This window comes from Oncorhynchus masou, chromosome 5 (genome assembly GCF_036934945.1).
Source record: "Oncorhynchus masou masou isolate Uvic2021 chromosome 5, UVic_Omas_1.1, whole genome shotgun sequence".
NCBI classification, from domain to species: domain Eukaryota; kingdom Metazoa; phylum Chordata; class Actinopteri; order Salmoniformes; family Salmonidae; genus Oncorhynchus; species Oncorhynchus masou.
In genome coordinates, this window is record NC_088216.1 from 55,795,550 (window position 1) to 55,821,268 (window position 25,719).

At 46.1% G+C, this 25,719-nt stretch overlaps 1 protein-coding gene and 1 pseudogene across 1 annotated transcript; both read left to right on the top strand.

Annotated features, from left to right (window-relative positions):
- Positions 1–821: 821 nt before the first annotated feature.
- LOC135529412 (uncharacterized) lies at positions 822–6,338 on the top strand (the record flags this gene model as incomplete). The annotated part of the gene is made up of 2 exons (XM_064958173.1): positions 822–1,272; positions 5,746–6,338. Coding segments are annotated over exons 1-2 (1,044 nt in total), but the record flags the coding sequence as incomplete, so codon positions are not given.
- Positions 6,339–8,026: 1,688 nt separating this feature from the next.
- Positions 8,027–24,832, top strand: LOC135529425 (uncharacterized; annotated as a pseudogene).
- The last annotated feature ends 887 nt before the right edge of the window (positions 24,833–25,719 follow it).

The following is a 25,719-nucleotide window of genomic DNA, read 5'->3' on the forward strand; positions in this document are numbered from 1 at the left end:
GGAACGCAACCTGCAACTTCACCTTCCTTACCTGTTGGATTCCTTCCAACGTCTCCAGCTACAATCAAATAATTGTTTTCCGTTAGTGTGCAGCAACCGATACAAACATGAATAAAGAGAAAGTATATTTTTGTCGTTTTCCAAATATCCCTGACTTGAGCGAGTGTTTTATTTTTTCTAATTTTATGTATTTGTGTATTTTCCCCAAAATCCTGAGCAACGGTCCGCAATGCTCCTATGTAGGGAAATACAAGACGAGCCCTGTGGCTTCAGGCTATTCCGCGTGGGAGAGTGGGAAATGTGGGGACCCGGTGTCCAAGTAGGCTACACGTAGCTATGTGTGTGGAAAACATTTAATCACAGTTAAAACATTTAACTTGTATAGTCTGTTTGTAACTTCACTCACTACTTGTAGTTGTATAGTCCAATATGGCAAACCGATGGCTTCAAAGACTCTCAATGGCCAATACGTAGAATCAGCAATCCAGACTTTAGTTACATCATTGATATACCTACCTGAGTGCCCACACTTATTTCAATTAGGCTGGGTCTACTTGGTTCTGTGGTTGCCATAGTCCCGAGAAGTTGCCTAGGCGGAGAGAACTGTAAATATTGTACCTAATTTTGTTATTTTTGGGGTTTGGCAGCTCTGGGGGTCGATCACTTACATGTTGTGGTCTTGAGTTGCAGAACTAGGATAAAAAGTATATTTGTTTTGGCTTATAGCTAGCTGGCTGTTTTTATTCAAATAATTTAGCTCCGGCTTTATTGTTTCATCTCTTGGGAAGAATTACAACAATTACTGCATGCTGTGTCCAGAGATGGCAGAAGAGGCTCAGGGACTGTTCTTAGTCACTGCCAAGATGTGGTGGCGTTTCAGCAGCCATGGCATCATCCAGGTGGGTGCTACATGTTCGGCAATGGAGGACCAGTACCTATGGAGGAGCGGGTCCTATGGAGGACCAGTACCTATTGAGGAGCGGGTCCTATGGAGGAGCTGGTCCTATGGAGGACCAGTACCTATGGATGACCAGTACCTATGGAGGAGCGGGTCCTATGGAGGACCAGTACCTATGGAGGAGCGGGTCCTATGGATGACCAGTACCTATGGAGGAGCGGGTCCTATGGAGGACCCGTACCTATGGAGAAGCGGGTCCTATGGAGGACCGGGTCCTATGGAGGACCGGGTCCTATGGAGGACCAGTACCTATGGAGGAGCGGGTCCTATGGAGGAGCGGGTCCTATGGAGGACCAGCACCTATGGAGGAGCGGGTCCTATGGAGGATCTGAAAGTTGTAAATTCTTGGTTATCTGCACGAACCCTGGCTAACAAGTTGAATCAGCAATGCAAAATTGGGTTCAATTATTTATTTACTAAATACCTAACTAATCACACAGAATTACACATACACATAATTAAATCATAACTTGATTACAAATTACATCATAAAGGAAAACGTCCCTAGCGGGCGGAACAGATATGACAGCTTGTTACACAAAAGAAAATGGGCTGGGATTGAGTGAAAGAGTGGAAAGACTGAGGAACAAAGGGTGAAGCTGTGCTATCGTAAATACAGTATCTTATGCATTCTAAATTACTGCCCATTTGGAAAAGGAAAATGCAATAAATATTTACTCTGAGCTGCGCTTCGGTAGGTTGGTGGTAGATGGAAGGCCGTGTTGCCAAACCGAGTCCTTTGTCCTTTGAAGAATGTCTCTGCTGGTAAATTGCATATGTTCTAGTAACGTCGTTGTGTGATAGACGGGATACTCTGTCTGTTCCTTCCTAACCCTCGTTTGCATCTGCTGTTGTTAATTCAACGGCTAGGAGGTATCACTTCTGTAGTGAATAAGAGTTCAAAGTTCATACCATTCGCAACTAAAGCTCACGCTGATGTTGGCTTCGTTCTGTAGTTATTATCTGAACCATTCTGACAGTGGACCCACGTCCTCGGAACATTGTCGTCAAGGCTTTATATAGGAAGGAAGAGGAGGGTGTGTTTGAAAAGTCTTATAGCCCATGTCCCTTCACAGGGGCGGGCCACTGATTGAGCAGAGCCCTATCTTATGAAAACCCAAATCTCACATTTTAGAAGCTAAAATCACATTTCATCCCATCACGAATAATTTCATATTCAAACATTTAAATTTAACAAAAATTCCATGTGAATCCAATAACTCTGATGTGTAGACTTTCCACTGTAGAGTTTATGTCATCTTATCATTGATCAGAATGTCTCAGAAGACAACCGAACTGACATCATATTCATTAAGTACCACCGCATATGTTCAGTTGGTCGGATTACCAGAACATAGTTCATTTCCCCCCACCTTATGATGTTCCCAGAATCTCTATGTTAATCAAGGGTTTTGCAAATGTAACATCAGTAGGGTATAGAGAGGAAAAATGGGGGAAAAGGTATTTATGACTGTCATAAACCTACCCCCAGGCCAACGTCATGACACACCCTATAAAAGAAAAATAAATAACAATGTGCAAAACTGCAGCATCCCACCTAAAACATTAAACTGGTCCCTCTTTGCTCTCTCTTCTCATTGTTCCTGTTCCCAAGAAAGCTAAGGTAACTGAGCTAAACGACTACCGCCCCGTAGCACTCACTTCCGTCATCATGAAGTGCTTTGAGAGACTAGTCAAGGACCATATCACCTCCACCCTACCTGACACCCTAGACCCACTCCAATTTGCTTACCGCCCAAATAGGTCCACAGATGATGCAATCTCAACCACACTGCACACTGCCCTAACCCATCTGGACAAGAGGAATACCTATGTGAGAATGCTGTTCATCGACTACAGCTCGGCGTTCAACACCATAGTACCCTCCAAGCTCGTCATCAAGCTCGAGACCCTGGGTCTCGACCCCGCCCTGTGCAACTGGGTACTGGACTTCCTGACGGGCCGCCCCCAGGTGGTGAGGGTAGGTAACAACATCTCCTCCCCGCTGATCCTCAACACTGGGGCCCCACAAGGGTGCGTTCTGAGCCCTCTCCTGTACTCCCTGTTCACCCACGACTGCGTGGCCACGCACGGCTCCAACTCAATCATCAAGTTTGCGGACGACACAACAGTGGTAGGCTTGATTACCAACAACGACGAGACGGCCTACAGGGAGGAGGTGAGGGCCCTCGGTGTGTGGTGTCAGGAAAATAACCTCACACTCAACGTCAACAAATCTAAGGAGATGATTGTGGACTTCAGGAAACAGCAGAGGGAACACCCCCCTATCCACATCGATGGAACAGTAGTGGAGAGTTGCAAGTTTTAAGTTCCTCGGCATTCACATCACAGACAAACTGAATTGGTCCACTCACACAGACAGCATCGTGAAGAAGGCGCAGCAGCGCCTCTTCAACCTCAGGAGGCTGAAGAAATTCGGCTTGTCACCAAAAGCACTCACAAACCTCTACAGATGCACAATCGAGAGCATCCTGGCGGGCTGTATCACCGCCTGGTACGGCAACTGCTCCGCCCTCAACCGTAAGGCTCTCCAGAGGGTAGTGAGGTCTGCACAACGCATCACCGGGGGCAAACTACCTGCCCTACAGGACACCTACACCACCCGATGTTACAGGAAGGCCATAAAGATCATCAAAGACATCAACCACCCGAGCCACTGCCTGTTCACCCCGCTATCATCCAGAAGGCGAGGTCAGTACAGGTGCATCAAAGCTGGAGAGACTGAAAAACAGCTTCTATCTCAAGGCCAACAGACTGTTAAACAGCCACAACTAACATTGAGTGGCTGCTGCCAACACACTGACACTGACTCAACTCCAGCCACTTTAATAATGGGAATTGATGGGAAATGATGTAAATATATCACTAGCCACTTTAAACAATGCTACCTTATATAATGTTACTTACCCTACATTATTCTTCTCATATGCATACGTATATACTGTACTCTATATCATCGACTGCATCCTTATGTAATACATGTATCACTAGCCACTTTAACTATGCCACTTTGTTTACATACTCATCTCATATGTATATACTGTACTCGATACCATCTACTGTATCTTGCCTATGCTGCTCTGTACCATCACTCATTCATATATCCTTATGTACATATTCTTTATCCCCTTACACTGTGTATAAGACAGTAGTTTAGGAATTGTTAGTTAGATTACTTGTTGGTTATTACTGCATTGTCGGAACTAGAAGCACAAGCACTTCGCTACACTTGCATTAACATCTGCTAACCATGTGTATGTGACAAATAAATTTTGATTTGGATTTGATTTGATTTATTGCCATGTTATAACCAGCAGCACACAGCAATGCTGACCATATTTTGCTGTTAAGAGAGATTTGCATTCTGAAATTCAAGCTGCCTCACTTTCGAGGGGCTGATACAGTTTCTTCTCTCAGGTATTATTTGTCCCGTTTTCGAGAAGACCCTCTCAGAGGGAATGTATGTGGCCACTATGCAGAGTCTCCCTGTCATGACTTTAGAAAGCCGTGGGTAGACAGAGGTATTGTTCTTCTACCAGCTCAGAGGATCCAAATAGGATCGGACCTCCATTATGGCATCTGCTGAGGGATTCCATCGTGCTGCATCCCCAGTTGCTCTCTCATCAAACAGCATCCAAACAGCAGACGTTTGTGGCACTACTGCTGGTGCTACTGCTCCATCTGATCCCACTTCTTCCTGTTGCCCTGGTGCCTGAGCTAGTTGACTGCTGGGGTTGTCCCTCCCTGCTACTGAGGTTATTCTTTGAAGAGCCTCATCAATCGCTCTGGCATCAATGAAGGCTAACTTCTTAAACCTGGGGTCAAGTGTAGCGGTTTCTGATAGCAAAACTTGCAGACTTCTTTACGTGTTGCTGTGTGTTTTGTGCGTTTTTTTGCTAACCTTACTTTGCTACCTGACAACTTTACGGTTTTTACTTTTTAGACTTTTTAATTACAGTTTATATTTTTGGTTTTTCCCTCACTCAACTTTTTTTCATTCAACTTTTTCACTCCGGACGCTTTATCTGGACGTGGTTCGTCAGGACTTCCAACAGCCGAAGCTAAGTAGTAACATTAACATGATGCCTTCTAATTGCAGTCGCTGTACTCATAATATACAGGAGAAAGATCGCCTTACGGTGAGGATAGCTGTGCTGCAAGCCAGCCCAGCTTCAGACACAATCGTTAGGCAAGGGTAATTTCAAGGGTAATTTCAAGGGTAATTTCAGTGTAGGAAAGGATGAAACAGCGTCTGTGCCACCAGTAAGTACAGATAGTAATGATAGTATAAATCCCCTCGCACGGTCCCCGCAGCTGGACAACTTTCTCATGGTTTCTGGAGGGAAATGCTATAGGAATGCTCAACCGGTGTCGCTCATTCAGCCAACAGAAACTTTCAACCGTTTCTCCCCAGTAAGCAGCGAGTCGGCGTCTGATGACGAGCCTTCTCTTGTCTCTACTCCTCCCGTTACGGGAGGGTGCAGGCCAGTCAGCACTTGGTGGTCTAACTCCTCTAGCTCCACAATGAAATAGGGTGCAGGCCAGCCAGCAGGCTGTTAGCCAGCCTGCCAGTTTAGTGGAGTCTGCCACTAGCACAGTCAGTGGAGTCAGTTCAGCTATCCCCATTGAGACCGTGTCTGTGCCTCGACCTGAGTTGGGCAAAACTAAACATGGCGGTGTTCACCTTAACAATCTCACTAGGATAAAGACCTCCTCCATTCCTGTCATTATTGAAAGAGATTGTGATACCTCACATCTCAAAATAGGGCTACTTAATGGTAGATCCCTTACTTCAAAGGCAAATATAGTCAGGGAACTAATCACTGATCATAATCTTGATGTGATTGGCCTGACTGAAACATGGCTTAAGCCTGATGAATTTACTGTGTTAAATGAGGCCTCACCTCCTGGCTACACTAGTGACCATATCCCCCGTGCATCCCGCAAAGGAGGAGGTGTTGCTAACATTTACGATAGCAAATTTCAATTTCCAAAAACAAAAATGACGTTTTCGTCTTTTGAGCTTCTAGTCATGAAATCTATGCAGCCTTTTATAGCTACTGTTTACAGGCCTCCTGAGCCATATACAGCGTTCCTCATTGAGTTCCCTGAATTCCTATCGGACCTTGTAGTCATAGCAGATAATATTCTAATTTTTGGTGACTTTAATATTCACATGGAAAAGTCCACAGACCCACTCCAAAAGGCTTTCGGAGCCATCATCGACTTTGTCCAACATGTCTCTGGACCTACTCACTGTCACAGTCATACTCTGGACCTAGTTTTGTCCCATGGAATAAATGTTGTGGATCTTAATGTTTTTCCTCATAATCCTGGACTATCAGACCACCATTTTATTACGTTTGCAATTGCAACAAATAATCTTCTCAGACCCCAACCAAGGAGCATCAAAAGTCGTGCTATAAATTCACAGACAACACAAAGATTCCTTGATGCCCTTCCAGACTCGCTCTGCCTACCCAAGGACGTCAGAGGACAAAAATCAGTTAACCACCTAACTCAGTTGCCTGGTACGGCAACTGCTCTGCCCACAACCGTAAGGCTCTCCAGAGGGTAGTGAGGTCTGCACAACACATCACCGCGGGCAAACTACCTACCCTCCAGGACACCCACACCACCCGATTAAAAAAAAAAAAAAAAAAGTTTTATCTTTATTTTACTTGTCAAGTCAGTTAAGAACAAATTCTTATTTTCAATGACTGCCTAGGAATAGTGGGTTAACTGTCTGTTCAGGGGCAGAACGACAGATTTGTACCTTGTCAGCTCGGGGATTTGCACTTGCAACCTTTCGGTTACTAGGCCAACACTCTAACAAATAGGCTACCCCGCCACCCTTTATTGCCTTCCTGTCACAGGAAGGCCATAAAGATCATCAAGGACAACAACCACCCGAGCCACTGCCTGTTCACCCCGCTATCATCCAGAAGGTGAGGTCAGTACAGGTGCATCAAAGCTGGGACCGAGAGACTGAAAAACAGCTTCTATCTCAAGGCCATCAGACTGTCAAACAGCCACCACTAACATTGAGTGGCTGCTGCCAACACACTGACTCAACTCCAGCCACTTTAATAATGGGAATTGATGGGAATTGATGTAAAATATATCACTAGCCACTTTAAACAATGCTACTTAATATAATGTTTACATACCCTACATTATTTATCTCATATGTATACGTATATACTGTACTCTATATCATCTACTGCATCTTTATGTAATACATGTATCACTAGCCACTTTAAACTATGACACTTTGTTTACATACTCATCTCATATGTATATACTGTACTCAATACCATCTACTGCATCTTGCCTATGCCGCTCTGTACCATCACTCATTCATATATCTTTATGAACATATTCTTTATCCCTTTACACTTGTGTGTATAAGGTAGTAGGTTTGGAATTGTTAGCTAGATTGGTTAGATCGTTGGTTATTACTGCATTGTCGGAACTAGAAGCACAAGCATTTCGCTACACTCGCATTAACATCTGCTAACCATGTGTATGTGACAAATAAAATTTGATTTGAGTTGCACCCCTAAAAACTAAAAACATTTCTCATAAGAAACTAGCTCCCTGGTATACAGAAAATACCCGAGCTCTGAAGCAAGCTTCCAGAAAATTGGAACGGAAATGGCGCCACACCAAACTGGAAGTCTTCCGACTAGCTTGGAAAGACAGTACCGTCCAGTATCGAAGAGCCCTTACTGCTGCTCGATCACCCTATTTTTCCAACTTAATTGAATTGAGGAAAATAAGAACAATCAGAAATGTATTTTTGATACTGTCGCAAAGCTAACTAAAAAGCAGCATTCCCCAAGTGAGGATCGCTTTCACTTCAGCAGTAATAAATTCATGAACTTCTTTGAGGAAAAGATCATGATTATTAGAAAGCAAATTACGGACTCCTCTTCAAATCTGCGTATTCGTTCAAAGCTCAGTTGTCCTGAGTCTGCACAACTCTGCCAGGACCTAGGATCAAGAGAGACACTCACGTGTTTTATTACTATATCTCTTGACACAATGATGAAAATAATCATGGCCTCTAAATCTTCAAGCTACATACCGGACCCTATTCCAACTAAACTAATGAATGAGCAGCTTCCTGTGCTTGGCCCTCCTATGTTGAACATATTAAACGGCTCTCTATCCACCGGATGTGTACCAAACTCACTAAAAGTGGCAGTAATAAAGCCTCTCTTGAAATAGCCAAACCTTGACCCAGAAAATATAAAAAACTATCGGCCTATATCGAATCTTCCATCCCTCTCAACATTTTTTGAAAAGGCTGCAACTCACTGCCTTCCTGAAGACAAACAATGTACAGGAAATGTTTCAGTCTGGTTTTAGACCCCATCACAGCACTGAGACTGTACTTGTGAAGGTGGTAAATGACCTTTTAATGGCATCAGACCGAGGCTCTGCTTCTGTCCTCGTGCTCCTAGACCTTAGTGCTGCTTTTGATACCATCGATCACCACATTCTTTTGGAGAGATTGGAAACCCAAATTGGTCTACACGGACAAGTTCTGGCCTGGTTTAGATCGTATCTCTCGGAAAGATATCAGTTTGTCTCTGTGAATGGTTTGTCCTCTGACAAATCAACTGTAAATTTCAGTGTTCCTCAAGGTTCCGTTTTAGGACCACTATTGTTTTCACTATCTACTGTATTTTATCTCTTGGGGATGTCATTCGAAAACATAATGTTAACTTTCACTGCTATGCAGATGACACACAGCTGCCACAGTGTCCCCTAACCCCTCCTGTCTCAGCCTCCAGTATTTATGCTGCAGTAGTTTGTGTCGGGGGCTAGGCTAGGATCTGTCTGTTATATCTGGAGTACTTCTCCTGTCTTATCTGTTGTCCTGTGTGAATTTAAGTATGCTCTCTCTAAATCTCTCTTTCTATCTTTCTTTCTCTTTCTCGGAGGACCTGAGCCGTAGGACCATGCCTCAGGACTACCTGGCATGATGACTCCTTGCTGTCCCCAGTCCACCTGGCCGTGCTGCTGCTCCAGTTTCAACTGTTTTGCCTGCGGCTATGGAATCCTGACCTGTTCACTGGACGTGCTACCTGTCCCAGACCTATTATTTGACCATGCTAGTCATTTATGAACATTTGAACATCTTGGCCATGTTCTGTTATAATCTCCACCCGGCACAGCCAGAAGAGGACTGGCCACCCCTCATAGCTTGGTTCCTCTCTAGGTTTCTTCCTAGGTTTTGGCCTTTCTAGGGAGTTTTTCCTAGACAACGTGCTTCAACACCTGCATTGCTTGCTGTTTGGGGTTTTAGGCTGGGTTTCTGTTCTCAAAGGGCTATATAAATACATTTTATTTTATTTTATTATATTCCATTCAGATATTCCCTTACACACAACCCAAACCGGCTGCGCGCGTGCGCCATCATGCATACATTTATTTTGTCCCCCTACAACAAACGCAATCACGACATGCAGGTTAAAATATCAAAAAACTCTGAACCAATGACATTAATTTGGGGACAGGTCGAAAAGCATTAAACATTTATGGCAATTTAGCTACTTTGCTTGCACTTGACTTGTCCTATTTAGCTAGCTTTCTGTTGCTAGCTAATTTGTCCTGCGATATACAGATTGAGTTGTTATTTTTCCTGAAATGCACAAGGTCCTTTACTCTGACAATTAATCCACACATAAAACGGTCAACCGAATCGTTTCTAGTCATCTCTCCTTCTTCCAGGCTTTTTCATCTTTGAACTTATATGGTGATTGGCATCTGAACTTTCATAGTATTACCACTACACACCAAAACTTTTCAAATTATCAAATCAAAAGGCAGTTGCACAGAAAAACGTGGACAGTCAGGTGCATTGCAAATTCAGAACCGCAACTTAATAAACTAAAAGCACTGATCATTGGGAAAGAGATCAGAATGACTACTAAGGCTTGATCCATAAAGTCAATAAATAAATAGGTAGCCTAGCCTAGCCTACAAAATGAAAACAATCAATATGTTCAAATCAAAAGGTCCAATAATGCAGCCACATACTGAGTGTTTTTTTTTAGGGATGCACGATATATCGTTGAGCATATCGGAAACGGCCGAGATTAGCTAAAAATAACTATTTAATCAAAAGATGGTTTAGTATTTAGCTTACAAGCTCTGTTGAATGCTAAGATAACAAACTTTTTCAGTGACAAAACAGAAATTCACTTTGGGCATAAAAAAATGTATAAATAATAATAATAATAAAGACTTCTGTTTTCAAAGATGTAGTCTAGGATGCAATACTCCTTATCATTTTAAGCCGGTTCGTCATAATACATTTGAACAATTTGAGCTTTGCAATTTGGCATCTTCCCAATTAAGTAGCTTAGTTTTGTTGTTTGGCTACTTGAAGAGAACTAGGGACTATCACTCCCAACCCATCTCTTCCAATGCATTGTGGAAAAGATGAAGAGCCAAAATATAACATCTTGACATTTAAACCATACCTGATTTGAGAAAATTCACATACTATTTTCACATACTGAGAATGCATCATGCGTGATTGCATTGTTTCCCGCTATCCGTTAATTCCGGTAGCACATCCCCATATCTAATTGATCAGCTGTTGTTAAAACCCGAAATGAGTATGACATCTGGGCATTTAAAGTTGATTTTCGAAATGTTGCATCCTATTAAACTTTATTTTTTTGCATACTGAAACTGCCTACTATTTAGGAAGCAAGTATGTATATTTGGACATGACCACAGTCTGACATCATTAGCCTGTTCCCTTGGCTTTGTACCCTGTGAACCATCCACCCCTCTCCCTCTGTCTAAGTCCTCTATAGGCCCTCTCTGGTTAGTGCAGATGTTCACCTCCAGATAGGCCCCACAGCAGAGCTTGAGAACCCCAGAGAAGGCATGCCGAGGTTGGGCTTAACCAGGTGTTCACATAGCCTCTCAGATGCCTTCAGTATGAAGACGTCAAGCACTCCGTTGTGGTATTCGGGTGTGGGGATCGGTGCAATTTGCGTGATGGGTCTGCCACAGCCCCAACCCATATCTATTGACACTCCAAAGAGCTGGGTCAGAGGTGACCCATTCAGAGGTCGTGGGGTCAAACCCTGCTTCATGAATATGGATGAGTATAGGGCTCAAGGGACCATCTGGTCTGCTGTGTCCCAGAGACCCAACAAATGAACATACACACACACACACACACACACACTAGGAGAAACACAAACACGGGGGGGGGTGTTGTGTTGGTATGGTTGGTGTTACTGAGGATTTCCTGGTTGGTGTTATTGAGATATAAGCCCAGACTTCGGGGCTGTCCATTCACCTTGATGGTTCCTCCATTATCTAGCTGCCCTAATTCTCCGTTGACATAGCCAATGTGGCCTGTGTGGGAATTCTGACTCTGACTTGTGCTCTCATGATTAGAGGACTTGGATCAGGCTACTATATTGGCTGCCATGCGTAGCTGTTGCCATTGCCTCATGTACCAGGCCTATAGACAAGAATGTTGTCTAAGACTGTTGCCCAAAAATAACTAGACAGGCCATTTAGCTTGGTGAGTGGAATGACTGAACTGTCAATGGAATGGGGTAAATGTGCATCAGGGTTTGAATCAGACCTGCTATTTTAACCTATATAACATTGACCTCTAGGTATTGACACAGTAGTGCGTATGCAACACATCCCAACACTGTCACTCACTGTACAAACAAGCCCAGCTATTCCAGACAGAAATCGTTCAAATACTGTCAATATATACTGCAAGCTCACAGTGGCTGCTTATCTGGGCATCTCACATGGTGAGTTTGGAGTTAAAAGCCAGATGGTGGGGTGTGTCAGTGTCCTTCCCAGGAGGGAAGAAGGATGGAATCATGGATTAAGTGGCATGACTGTGTAGCTATGCAAATAACTACGGAGGAAAATGCAATACAAGCTTCGGTATGAACATAAATAGAAGTGATAATAGTTTGCTGTTGTTGGAATGATACAATGGCGCTCTATACAAAAATATCTAGCTGTTTGCTTCATCGGAGGGGGGTGAATGGGTCTTTCTTTTTTGTGTGTGTTGGCAAATTGCGGATAAACCTTCATGAAACCTTAGTGAAACCATACCCTCCATCTCTCCCTCCACCAGAAGAGCTCTCAGGGGAGCTAAATTAACACACTGCACCCCTCCCATCCAAAAAGAAAGAGAGAATCAAAGCAGCCACCTGAACCTTTCTAAAACAAAGGATCAGAGAGAGGGAAAGAGAGAGAATATTGTTTTCAGAGTGTGTGTGTGTGTGTGTGTGTGTGTGTGTGTGTGTGTGTGTGTGTGTGTGTGTGTGTGTGTGTGTGTGTGTGTGTGTGTGTGTGTGTGTGTGTGTGTGTGTGTGTGTGTGTGTATATAGACGTGTTTAACTATACTTGTGGGGACCAGAAGTTTTGTTAGTACCCACAATGTCAAATGCTATTTCTTGGTGGTTTAGGGTTAAGGTAGTGTTAGTGTTAGAATTAGGTTTAGTAGGTAAGGTTAGTTTTAGGGTTAGGCGTTAGGGTTATAAGAAATAGGATTTTGAATGGTTATAAATTGTGTCCCCACAAGGTTAGTTAGGTTGTGTGTGCCTGTGTGTGATGTGCCTGTGTGTGGTCTTTTGGTACCTTTCTGTAGTGACTGAATGCCTTTCTGTAGTGACTGAAGTCCCCAGTCCCCATCCACCTGCCCGCATCCTCCCCACACAAAAACCAGATATGTGGACCATACTTGTTTAATGGCTAGCTCAGAATATGTTTTAATATATAAACAACTTTTCAAAAGTTGTTTATATATTATAGAGATCAGTCCTTTCGGGAGCCCAGATAATTTATTTATAAATTATTGGATGATTCGTTAGTTTGGTTTCCAGAGGGACTCCATAAGTCAGCATAGCTGACCTAAGTTGTAAACATAGAAGAAAAGTTGCCTGGTAATGTTTATGTGCCTTTCAAATCTTGGAATGGTCTCAAACCATTACTGTCCATGATATTGGACAGTAATAATATACACAGACTCCTCTGAATCTGTGTATTTCTCTCCAAAGCTCAGTTGTCCTGAGTCTGCACAACACTGCCAGGACCTAGGATCAATGGAGACACTCAAGTTTTTTTTATCCTACAGAATATCTCTTGACACCGTCGATCACCACATTCTTTTGGAGAGATTGGAAACCCTAATTGGTCTACATGGATGAGTTCTTACCTGGTTTAGATCTTATCTGTTGGAAAGATATCAGTTTGTCTCCGTGGATGGTTTTTCCTCTGACAAATCAGTTTTGGTGTTCCTCAAGGTTCTGTTTTAGGACCACTATTATTTTCACTATATGTTTTACCTCTTGGTGATGTTGTTCGGAAACATAATGTTAACTGTCACTGCCGTGCGGACAATAGAAAGCTGTACATTCAGATGAAACATGGTGAAGCCCCAAAATTGCCCAACCTGGAAGCCTATGTTTCAGACATAAGGAAGTGGATGGAGGAAATGTTCTTACTTTTAAACTCGGACAAAACAGAGATGCTAGTTCTAGGTCCCAAAAAACAAAGACATATTCTGTTGGATATGGCAATTAATCTTGATGGTTGTACAGTCATCTCAAATAAAACTGTGGAGGTTCTTGGCATTACTCTGGACCCTGATCTCTCTTTTGACGAACATATCAAGGATATTTCAAGGACAGCTTTTTTCCATTTTCGCAACATTGCAAAAATCTGAAACTTTTTGTCCAAAAAATGATTAGACTACTGCAATGCTCTGCTTTCCGGCTACCTGGAAAAGCATTAAATACATTTTAGTTAGTGCTAAACACGGCTGCTAGAATCTTGACTAGAACCCAAAATTTGTATCATATTACACCAGTGCTAGCCCCTCTACACTGGCTCCTGTGGGATAGGAGTCCGGCTAGCGGGACAACTTCTGGTGAAACTGGAGGGCGCGCAATTCAAATAAATAATCATAAATATTATGGATTTTAAACATGTATGTACATATAAGTGTTTTATATCGGCTGAAAGATTAAATTATTGTTAATCTAACTGCACTGTCCGATTTACATGCCATGTGATTGTTTGAGGGTGGCACCCCACATCAAAACATTTTCCCACCGGCACAAGTTTCATACATTCACAAATAATGATTAAATATTCACTTACTTTTTGAAAATCTTCCTCTGACTGTCATCCAAAGGGTGCCAGCTATAACATACAGTGTCGTTTTGTTAGATAAAATCCTTCTTTATACCCCAAAAAGTCTGTTTAGTTGGCGCCATTGATTTGAGTAAGCCACTCGTTCAACATGCAGAGAAAGGAATCCGAAAATCTACCCGTAAACAAGTCAAAATACATTTCTATTTACTCCTCAGATACCCTAAAATGTAATCAAACTATAATATTTCTCACGGAAAGAAGTATGTTCAATAGGAAACTGATTTTAGCAGGTGCGTAATGTCTTCATGCGCGTGCAAACACAAATTTGTCCACAATCCAGAAGACTGTGTCCGTCTGCTAAAACTGATATTTGTTATTTGTTTTTGATGTTACAAGCCTGAAACCTTGAACATAGACTGCTGACAACCTGTGGAAGCCATAGGAATTGCATCCAGGGAGCTAATTTTCTATATGACCTTTCTCTTGCCTTTCTAAGAGGATGGTCTCTCAAAAAGGAAATCAGGTTGGATTTTCTCCTACCATATCTATTGTGTTATATTCTCCTACATTATTTTAACAATTATACAAACTTCAAAGTGTTTTATTTCCAATCGTACCAATTATATGCATATCCTGCATTATATGCATATCCTGGGCCTGAACTAGAGGCAGTTTACCTTGAACACATCATTCAGACAGGAAGTGGAGAAAAAAGGGGACAAGCCCTGAGTTAAGGCTAGGGTTTATTTCAAGGTTTGACTGCTAACCGACAAAGCATTACATGGGCTTGCTCCTACCTATCTCACTGATTTGGTCCTGCCGCACATACCTACACATACACTACGGTCACAAGATGCAGGCCTCCTTGTTGTCCTTAGAATCTCTAAGCATACTACTGGAGGCAGGGCTTTCTCCTATAGAGCTACATTTTTATGGAATGTTCTGCCTATCCATGAGAGAGACGCAGACTTGGTCTAGACCTTTACGTTTTTACTGAAGACTGACCTCTGCAGCAGGTCCTATGATTGGGTGTAGTCTGGTCCAGGGGTGCAAAGATGAACGGAAAGGCACTGGAGTGACGAACCACCCTTGCTGTCTCTGCCTGGCCGGTTCCCCCTCCCCACTAGGATTCTCTGCCTTTGACCCTATTACGGTGGCTGGTAGTGCGGTGGAGGAGATCTTTGTGTGCTATACTCAGCCTTTTCTCAGGGTAATAGGTTGGTGGTCTTCAGATATCCTTCTAGTGGTGTGGGGGCTGTGCTTTGGCAAAGTGGGTGGGGTTATATCCTGCCTGGTTGGCCCTGTCCTGGGGTATAGTTGGACTGGGCCACAGTGTCTCGCAACCCCTCCGGTCTCAGCTTCCAGTATCTATGCTGCAATAGTTTGTGTCGAGGGGCTAGGGTCAGTCTGTTAGATCTGGTGTAATTCTCCTGTCTTATTCGGTGTCCTGTGAGAATTTAAGTATGCTCCCTCTAATTCTCTCTCTCTCCCTCTCCCTCCCCTCCCGGGGGACCTGAGCCCTAGGACCATGCCTCAGGACTACCTGTGTTATGTACTTGAGTGAAGACCCAAAAGCGGTTTTAACAGAAAACAGAGTTCTTTAATGAAAAACAGGAATGGCATAAATCCTCTTCCAACGTTGACAATGGAACAAAAAGAACGTAGTATAGTGCAGGATGCACCTGCCAGGCAGACTCCGACAGGATAGGACAAGTTGGAAGCAAACGAGACGACAGCTTGCTTCTGGCATCAAAAACACAAACAAGAATCAGACACTGAAAGTAGCAGGAACAGAGAGAGAAATAGAGACCTAATCAGAGGGGGAAGAGAGAACAGGTGAGAAAGAGTGAATGAGCTAGTTAGGGGAGATGTAGAACAGCTGAAGAATGAGAGACAGAGAAGGTAACCTAAAAAGACCAGCAGAGAGAGACAGAGTGAAGAGAAAGGACAGGAACAGACATAACAAGACATGACAGTACCCCCCCCACTCACCGAGCGCCTCCTGGCGCACTCGAGGAGGAAACCTGGCGGCAACGGAGGAAATCATCGATCAGCGAACGGTCCAGCACGTCCCGAGAGGGAACCCAACTCCTCTCCTCAGGACCGTACCCCTCCCAATCCACTAGGTACTGATGACCACGGCCCCGAGGGCGCATGTCCAAAATCTTACGAACCCTGTAGATGGGTGCGCCCTCGACAAGGATGGGGGGAGGGACGAGCGGGGGCGCGAAGAACGGGCTTAACACAGGAGACATGGAAGACCGGGTGAACGCGACGAAGATAGCGCGGGAGAAGAAGTCGCACTGCGACAGGATTAATGACCTGGGAAATACGGAACGGACCAATGAACCGCGGGGCCAACTTGCGAGAAGCTGTCTTAAGGGGAAGGTTCTGAGTGGAGAGCCATACTCTCTGACCGCAACAATATCTAGGACTCTTGGTCCTACGCTTATTAGCGGCCCTCACAGTCTGCGCCCTATTACGGCAAAGTGCCGACCTGACCCCCTTCCAGGTGCGCTCGCAACGCTGGACAAAAGCCTGAGCGGAGGGGACGCAGGACTCGGCGAGCTGAGATGAGAACAGCGGAGGCTGGTACCCGAGGCTACTCTGAAAAGGAGATAGACCGGTAGCAGACGAGGGAAGCGAGTTGTGGGCGTACTCTGCCCAGGGGAGCTGTTCTGACCAAGACGCAGGGTTACGAAAAGAAAGACTGCGTAAAATGCGACCAACAGTCTGATTGGCCCGTTCGGCTTGACCGTTAGACTGGGGATGAAAGCCGGACGAGAGACTGACGGAAGCCCCAATCAAACGGCAAAACTCCCTCCAAAATTGAGACGTGAACTGCGGGCCTCTGTCGGAAACGACGTCAGACGGAAGGCCATGAATTCGGAAAACATTCTCGATAATGATCTGAGCCGTCTCCTTAGCAGAAGGGAGCTTAGCGAGAGGAATGAAATGAGCCGCCTTAGAGAATCTATCGACAACCGTAAGAATAACTGTCTTCCCCGCTGATGAAGGCAGTCCGGTGATGAAATCTAAAGCGATGTGAGACCACGGTCGAGAGGGAATGGGAAGCGGTCTGAGACGGCCGGCAGGAGGAGAGTTCCCAGATTTAGTCTGCGCGCAGACCGAACAAGCGGCGACAAATCGACGCGCGTCACGTTCCCGAGTGGGCCACCAGAAACGCTGGCGAATGGAAGCGAGCGTACCCCGAACGCCGGGGTGGCCGGCTAACTTGGCAGAGTGGGCCCACTGAAGAACGGCCGGACGAGTAGGAACGGGAACGAACAGAAGGTTCCTAGGACAAGCTCGCGGCGACGGAGTGTGAGCGAGTGCTTGCTTTACCTGCCTCTCAATTCCCCAGACAGTCAACCCGACAACACGCCCTTCAGGGAGAATCCCCTCGGGGTCGGTGGAGACCTCAGAAGAACTGAAGAGACGAGATAAAGCATCAGGCTTGGTGTTTTTGAGCCCGGACGATAAGAAATAACGAACTCGAAACGAGCGAAAAACAGAGCCCAACGAGCCTGACGCGCATTAAGTCGTTTGGCTGAACGGATGTACTCAAGGTTCCTATGGTCAGTCCAAACGACAAAAGGAACGGTCGCCCCCTCCAACCACTGTCGCCATTCGCCTAGGGCTAAGCGGATGGCGAGCAGTTCGCGATTACCAACATCATAGTTACGTTCTGACGGCGATAAGCGATGAGAGAAAACGCGCAAGGATGGACCTTGCCGTCAGAGAGAGAGCGCTGAGAAAGAATGGCTCCCACGCCCACCTCTGACGCGTCAACCTCAACAACAAACTGACTAGAGATGTCAGGTGTAACAAGAATAGGTGCGGATGTAAAACGATTCTTAAGAAGATCAAAAGCTCCCTGGGCGGAAACGGACCACTTAAAGCACGTCTTAACAGAAGTAAGGGCTGTGAGGGGAGCTGCCACCTGACCGAAATTACGGATGAAACGACGATAGAAATTAGCGAAGCCCAGAAAGCGCTGCAGCTCGACGCGTGACTTAGGAACGGGCCAATCAATGACAGCCTGGACCTTAGCGGGATCCATCTTAATGCCCTCAGCGGAAATAACGGAACCGAGAAAAGGGACAGAGGCGGCATGAAAAGTGCACTTCTCAGCCTTCACATAAAGACAGTTCTCCAAAAGGCGCTGGAGGACGCGTCGCACGTGCTGAACATGAATCGAGAGAGACGGTGAAAAAATCAGGATATCGTCCATGTAAACGAAAACAAAAATGTTCAGCATGTCTCTCAGGACGTCGTTAACTAGTGCCTGAAAGACAGCTGGAGCGTTAACGAGGCCGAAAGGAAGAACCCGGTATTCAAAGTGCCCTAACGGAGTGTTAAACGCCGTCTTCCACTCGTCCCCCTCCCTGATGCGCACGAGATGGTAGGCGTTACGAAGGTCCAATTTGGTGAAAAACCTGGCTCCCTGCAGGATCTCGAAGGCTGAAGACATAAGAGGAAGCGGATAACGATTCTTAACTGTTATGTCATTCAGCCCTCGATAATCCACGCATGGGCGCAGGGACCCGTCCTTCTTCTGAACAAAAAAAAACCCCGCTCCGGCGGGAGAGGAGGAGGAGACTATGGTACCGGCGTCGAGCGAAACCGACAAATAATCCTCGAGAGCCTTACGTTCGGGAGCCGACAGAGAGTATAATCTACCCCGGGGGAGTAGTTCCCGGAAGGAGATCAATACTACAGTCATACGACCGGTGTGGAGGGAGAGAAGTGGCCCTGGAACGACTGAACACCGTGCGCAGATCGTGATACTCCTCCGGCACCCCTGTCAAATCGCCAGGCTCCTCCTGTGAAGAAGAGACAGAGGAAACAGGAGGGATAGCAGACATTAAACAGGTCACATGACAAGAAACATTCCAGGATAGGATAGTATTACTAGACCAATTAATAGAAGGGTTATGGCGCACTAGCCAGGGATGACCCAAAACAACAGGTGTAAAAGGTGAACGAAAAATTAAAAAAGAAATGGTTTCGCTATGATTACCAGAGACAGTGAGGGTTAAAGGCAGCGTCTCACGCTGAATCTTGGGGAGAGAACTACCATCTAAAGCGAACAAGGCCGTGGGCTCCCCTAACTGTCTGAGAGGAATGTCATGTTCCCGAGCCCAGGTCTCGTCCATAAAACAGCCCTCCGCCCCAGAGTCTATCAAGGCACTGCAGGAAGCAGATGAACCGGGCCAGCGGAGATGGACCGGAAAGGTAGTGCGTGATCCAGAAGGAGAGGCCTGAGTAGTTGCGCTCACCAGTAGCCCTCCCCTTACTGATGAGCTCTGGCTTTTACTGGACATGAGGTGACAAAATGACCAGCGGAGCCGCAGTAGAGACAGAGGCGATTGGTGATTCTCCGTTCCTTCTCCTTGGCCGAGATGCGGATACCCCCCAGCTGCATAGGCTCAGCATCCGAGCCGGCGGAGGAGGAGGGTGGATAAGAGCGTCTGCTAAATGACTTAAATGTAAATGTAAAGTTGGTCAGGATGATATCTATGAGGATGCCCGTGTTTACGGATTTAGGGCTGTATCTGGTAGGTTCCTTGATCATTTGTGTGAGATTGAGAGCATCTAGCTTAGATTGTAGGACAGCAGGGGTGTTACGCATATCCCAGTTTAGGTCGCCTAACAGTACGAACTGTTAAGTGCCAGGCACACCAGTTTGAATGCGTCAAGAACTGCAAATCTACTGGGATCCCAGTGGAACGTTTTCGACACCTTGTAGAGTCCATGCCAGGACTAATTGAGGCAGTTCTGTGGGCAAAAGGAGGTGCAACTCAATATAAGGAAGGTTTTGCTAATGTTTTTTACACTCAGTGTACAGTATATGGTGTTTAACTAGCAACCGTTGAAGATGATCATGTATGAGTGAATGAATATATAAGATTGTCTGCAGGGGACAATGTAAATATTGTAGGTTAGTAGAGGCAGTGAATCAATATTTTAAAGGTAGTAACTTTTGCATTTGCAGCTCAATCCAAACCGGTTTGGTGTCTAAGTTGTGTGTACCCCTTGAGACATTGAGCTCTCTCTTTCATCCCTCTGCTTGTGAGCGGTTAGCCCTGGAAAGGGACAAACCCAGGCCAACAAAGGAATAAAGATGGAGGTGACATTTCAACACTCTGCCATCCAGTTCTTGTTGTCACCCGTCAACTATAGAGCTAGGAGTTTTTCCTCGTCATGTAATATGGAGAGAAACTCAATTCCTCACGTCCTTTCCTCAGTTCTCTCCTCACCTCCTTTTGAAAACGTTCACAGGTAATCGAGGAAAGGAAACAGAACATACTTTTTCCTAATTGAAAATCTCCCATTATCAAGAAAACCTCTGGGTCCTAATTATGGTCTATGTTCATCTCTGGGCTTTGACTCTATATCAGCTATAGAAACATATTCTAATGTCTCAGCTCTAAACCTGATGTCTCCAGGGCTGGGACTTGGCTAAACTCAAGACAGTTGGATTATATTATCAAGCTGGTCTTTCAGTGGGGAAATTGACTTGAGTTTGTCTGATGGGTTGTGTGGCCCTCCTTTTTGTGAAGGAGGGGGGTAGTTTTTTGAATGAATGGATTGGCACTAAAAGCAAAGAGAGAAAGAGAAAGAAAGAATGAGTGAGAGTGATACAGAAATGCGGAGTGAATGAGTGAATCAGAGAGATATGCAGAAGGGAGAGAGAGAGAGAGAGAGAGAGAGCGAGAGAAGAAAGGGAGAGAAAGAGGGAGGGAGATGTAATGGCTGCAGCCTGCAATACAGACAAGGAGCAGGACTGTTGACAGGAGTGCCACTCCACATTAGAGCTCAGTTGTGATCTGCTTATGGGATACGATGCTTCCTTCCTCCCTCTGTGTGCGAGTGTGTTTGTGCGTGTGTGTGTGTGCTTATAGCATATTTTCATGTGTGTGTGTGTCTTGTTCACTGTGGGTAGGTGGGATTCAAACTATAATACAATTTAGGTCAACTCACTCAGTATTTATGCACTTACAGTGTATGTAAATGTGTTTTTGTCTTTTCACCTGTCCATGGTGCTGAATCGCATGGATGGGTCCATCTTGGCACAGCACTAAAAGCCAATTTATGCTTGATCCTAAAAATGTGGTCGGAGGCTTTGTATGTATGGTGTGACCCAATTGCGGAGCCTCCGGGGGCATGTAGAGGCCAAAGCTCCATACTGCATCTCAAATGTTTTAACAATGCAGAGGGCTCCATATAGCTACACATTGATATGATTGGTTGACGGCAGGTGGGGGCGGTACGTCTTGTATAAATAAACTCACTTCCTCGACAACTTCCTTCACAATAGCTCTGCTCCGCTAAGCGCAAGAAGTATGAAAGCCCTGACATCTGTGGAGGCTGCATCACAGTAAATGCTGTACGGCCACTTCAGATGTCGGACTGACCATGCAGAGCCTTTTAGAGTCATGTCTCACGTTGTATGATAGCCTGTGACTCATAAGACTCTATGCATACTGTGCAATACACTAAGGTCAAATAAATCTTCAGATTCGCTTTCAGTGGCTGTGGAGTTGGTATGTTGGACGGGACAGGGAAGGGAAAGGGGAGGGAGAGCTTATGTGAGGGGCTGGAGGACAGCACATCACACAGCACAGAACTGTCCTGCCAGCCAGCCAGGCTGAGTGGCACTAAAGACCCAGAGCATGAATAAATCACCACCGCTTGACCCATTTAAATACCAAATGGAACCACTGGGGAATGAGACCTGAACTGCACAACTCTCAAGCTCATTTCCATGATATAAACAGGAGTAGGGTGGGAAGGCTAAATATATATTACTATTTTTTTTAGCTTTATTTAACCCACTGTTCAAACAAATTCTTATTTTCAATGACAGCCTAGGAACAGTGGGTTACCTGCCTTGTTCAGGGGCAAAACGACAGATTTTTACCTAGTCAGCTCAAGGATTCAATCTTGCAACTTTTGGTTACTAGTCCAACGCTCTAACCACTAGGCTACTTGCCGCCCCATATAGCTGGACGCTAGGCTAGCTACCACTAGCCAGGCAGCCAGGCAGACAGAGACACTCTGTGAGGAGGAAGAGTATAATGTGAAAGTGTTTACAGAGCGCTGTCTGCTGTCTGCTGCCAGGAGGGATTACCTTTGGCACTGGAGAGTGTCTCTTTGGGCTGGGTCCATGGTTATGTTATGAAGCCTTGTGTTGTGTGTACCAGCTGGTCTCTGTTGGCACTGGGAACTATTGTTACCAAACCAACACTTTTGTGGGCCCAAACATTTTGCTCTCACTCTCATGTCTGTCTCTTTCTTTGCCTCTCTCTCTCTGCCCCTCTCTCCTCTCACTCTCTCTGTCTGACTCTCTCTCTGTGTGGTCTCAGTCAGCTGTGCGGATGCCCCTGCTCTTTTCTGTATTCTCATCCTGTCAGCAGTAGCAGACTGATGCCCACTGCTGATATCAGGGACAGCTACATGCTGACTCCCTGGACCACTCTCCTCTCCTAGCTCCTCTCCTCTCTACTCCTCCCCTTTCTCTCTTCCGCTCTGCTCTCCCCCTCATCTCCTCTCCTACTCTCTCCTTTCCTCTCCTCAGAGGGTAGTCATTGCTAGCAGGCTGGCTTAATCACAGCTTTTCCATTCACTGACTTAAAAAAAAAAAAATTGTATTTTAAATTTTTATCCAAGCCTTCACTCCAACTGCCTTCAGGGTGTATGGGAGAATGAGATAGAAAGTAAAACAAAAGACTCAAATGGGAGAGAGGAGATGGTGCCTGGAGCACTGGTCTAAGATCAGCTCAGGATCTGTCTCCTCTACGACTGGAACACAGGGTTAACCTTTGGACCTTTGGTAACTTGCTTTGGGGCCAGGTTCGTTTCTATAGAGTCAGATGGACTGACTCTGGACCAGTGTTAGTGTGTAGAAATGGTGCCATGGAGTCTTGGTGCAGGCCCCCCACAATCTGCACTGGTGTCCCTGAGCGTATGTTGTTTCCATGCAGAAGATATGGTTAATATTTAAACTTCATGTTCCTCTGGATGTACTGCGTGATGAAACCTACTGTACTCAGTCATGGGGGAAGGAGAGGGAGGGAAAGGGGGTAGGGGGAGCACTCAGTGATTTTTTGTGGCGAGGTTGTGAGGGTGGTTGTATCTGTGTTCTTCAATACCCTCTCTAGACACAGCAGTGGGCCACTGCAAAGTGGCCCTCATTGAGAGTCAACAGCACATACTGTACTCTTTGGTACTATCAGGGCAGGGTTTTGGTTGTGTAATTTTAGCTAGAAAATATCTAGTGCTCTGAGGGGCACATCAAAGTACATCAGTATATAGCACGTGTGCCTTTGTTGTCGGAGCAGGCCCCATGTTGGCTGTTTATGGAAACTAATATTCAATAATTATGCAAATGAGGCCCAGCTCAGAGAAGTTCCCACACTGGCATCAGTGGATAGTTTCTCTTTGAAGACCGACCCTCATTGATTTAACCTAATGAACTTATTTTTTTTAATGAAAAAAAACCTAAACAAATGAATTCCAATCCCTGCACTATAATCTGGATCCACTATCGGGCTCAAGGCTCAGGGACTGTGTTGCGATAAACTAGAAGTGGTGGGTGGAATCAGGCGCAGAGAGCAGGGTTCAGTCGTTTGTCAATTTATTTCACCGGTGCAACAAAACCGGTCACGCCAACACACAGGGCGTGTACAAGTTCTCAGTCCAAACAACAGGACAAAATAGTCCGGAGAATAAAGACACGAACAAAAATAACACCATCCAAACAGAGTAACAAGAAACAAGCCCTCACAAATACCCAGCAGGCCTAGTGCCCTTAAATAGCCTACAAACAAACCCTAACACAAAACAGGTGTACCCAGTTACCCAACAATCAAAACAAACGGAAAGGGAATCAATGGCAGCTAATAGGCCGGCGACGACGACCGCCGAGCACCGCCCGAAGAGGAAGAGGCACCATCTTCGGCGAGTTTCATGACAGTACCACCCCCCCCCCCCCCCGACGCGCGGCTCCCACAGCACGCCGACCACGGCCCCGAGGACGACCCGGAGGACGAGGCGCGGGGCGATCCATTTGGAGGTGGTGGAAATCCCTCAAGAGGGAAGGATCTAAAATGTCCCTCCCCGGTACCCAGCACCTCTCCTCCGGACCGGACCCCTCCCATCCACGAGGTACTGCATGCCCCTCACCCGGCGTCTCGAGTCCAGAATCGCCCGTACTGTGTACGCCGGGGATCCCTCGATGTCCAGAGGGGGTGGAGGGACCTCCGGTACCTCACTGTCTTGTAGGGGACCAGCTACCACCGGCCTGAGGAGAGACACATGAAACGAGGTGTTAATGCGATAATAAGAAGGAAGTTGCAATCTATAACACACCTCGTTTATCCTCCTCAGGACTTTAAATGGCCCCACACACTGCGGCCCCAGCTTCCGGCAGGGCAGGCGGAGGGGCAGGTTTTGGGTCGAGAGCCAGACCCTGTCCCCTGGTGCGAACACCGGGGCCTCACTACGGTGGCGGTCAGCGTCTCTCTTCTGCCGTTCACTGGCCTGCCTGAGAGAATCCTGGACTGCCCGCCAGGTCTCTCTAGAGCGCTGGACCCACTCCTCCACCGCAGGAGCTTCGGTCTGACTCTGATGCCACGGAGCCAGGACCGGCTGGTAACCCAGTACGCATTCGAATGGTGACATAGTCGTGGATGAATGTCAAAGTGAGTTCTGGGCCAACTCTGCCCACGGGACGTACCTCACCCATTCTCCTGGCTGGTCCTGGCAATGCGACCTCAGAAACCTACCCACTTCCTGGTTTACTCTCTCCACCTGCCCATTACTTTCGGGGTGATAACCAGAGGTAAGGCTAACCGAGATCCCCAGACACTCCATAAACGGCTTCCAAACCCGGGACGTGAACTGGGGACCCCGATCGGAGACGATATCCTCTGGAACCTCATAGTGCCGGAAGACGTGGGTAAATAGAGCCTCTGCAGTCTGTAGGGCCGTAGGGAGACCAGGCAATGGGAGGAGACGACAGGACTTAGAGAACCGATCCACAATGACCAGAACGGTAGTGTTCCCCTGAGATGGGGGAAGATCAGTAAGGAAATCTACCGAGAGATGGGACCATGGCCATTGTGGAATCGGGAGGGGCTGTAACTTCCCTCTAGGAAGGTGCCTAGGAGCCTTACTCTGGGCGCATACCGAACAGGAAGATACATAGAGCCTTACATCCGTAGCTAAGGTGGGCCACCAGTATTTCCCCCTAAGACCCCGCACTGTCCTATCAATCCCCGGATGACCCGCAGACGGTAGTGTGTGAGCCCACCGAATCAATTCATCATGGACACCAAGCGGTACGTAACTTTGACCGGTCGGACACTGTGTAGGTGCAGGTTCAACCCTCAACGCCCGCTCGATGTCCGCGTCCACCTCCCATACCACTGGGGCCATCAAGCTGAGAGGCTGGAAGGATGGGAGTGGGTTCGATGGACCGGTCCTCGGTGTCATAGAGACGGGACAGCGCATCGGCCTTAGTGTTGAGGGAACCTGTGTAACGGCTGGCCTCCAATGACACGAGG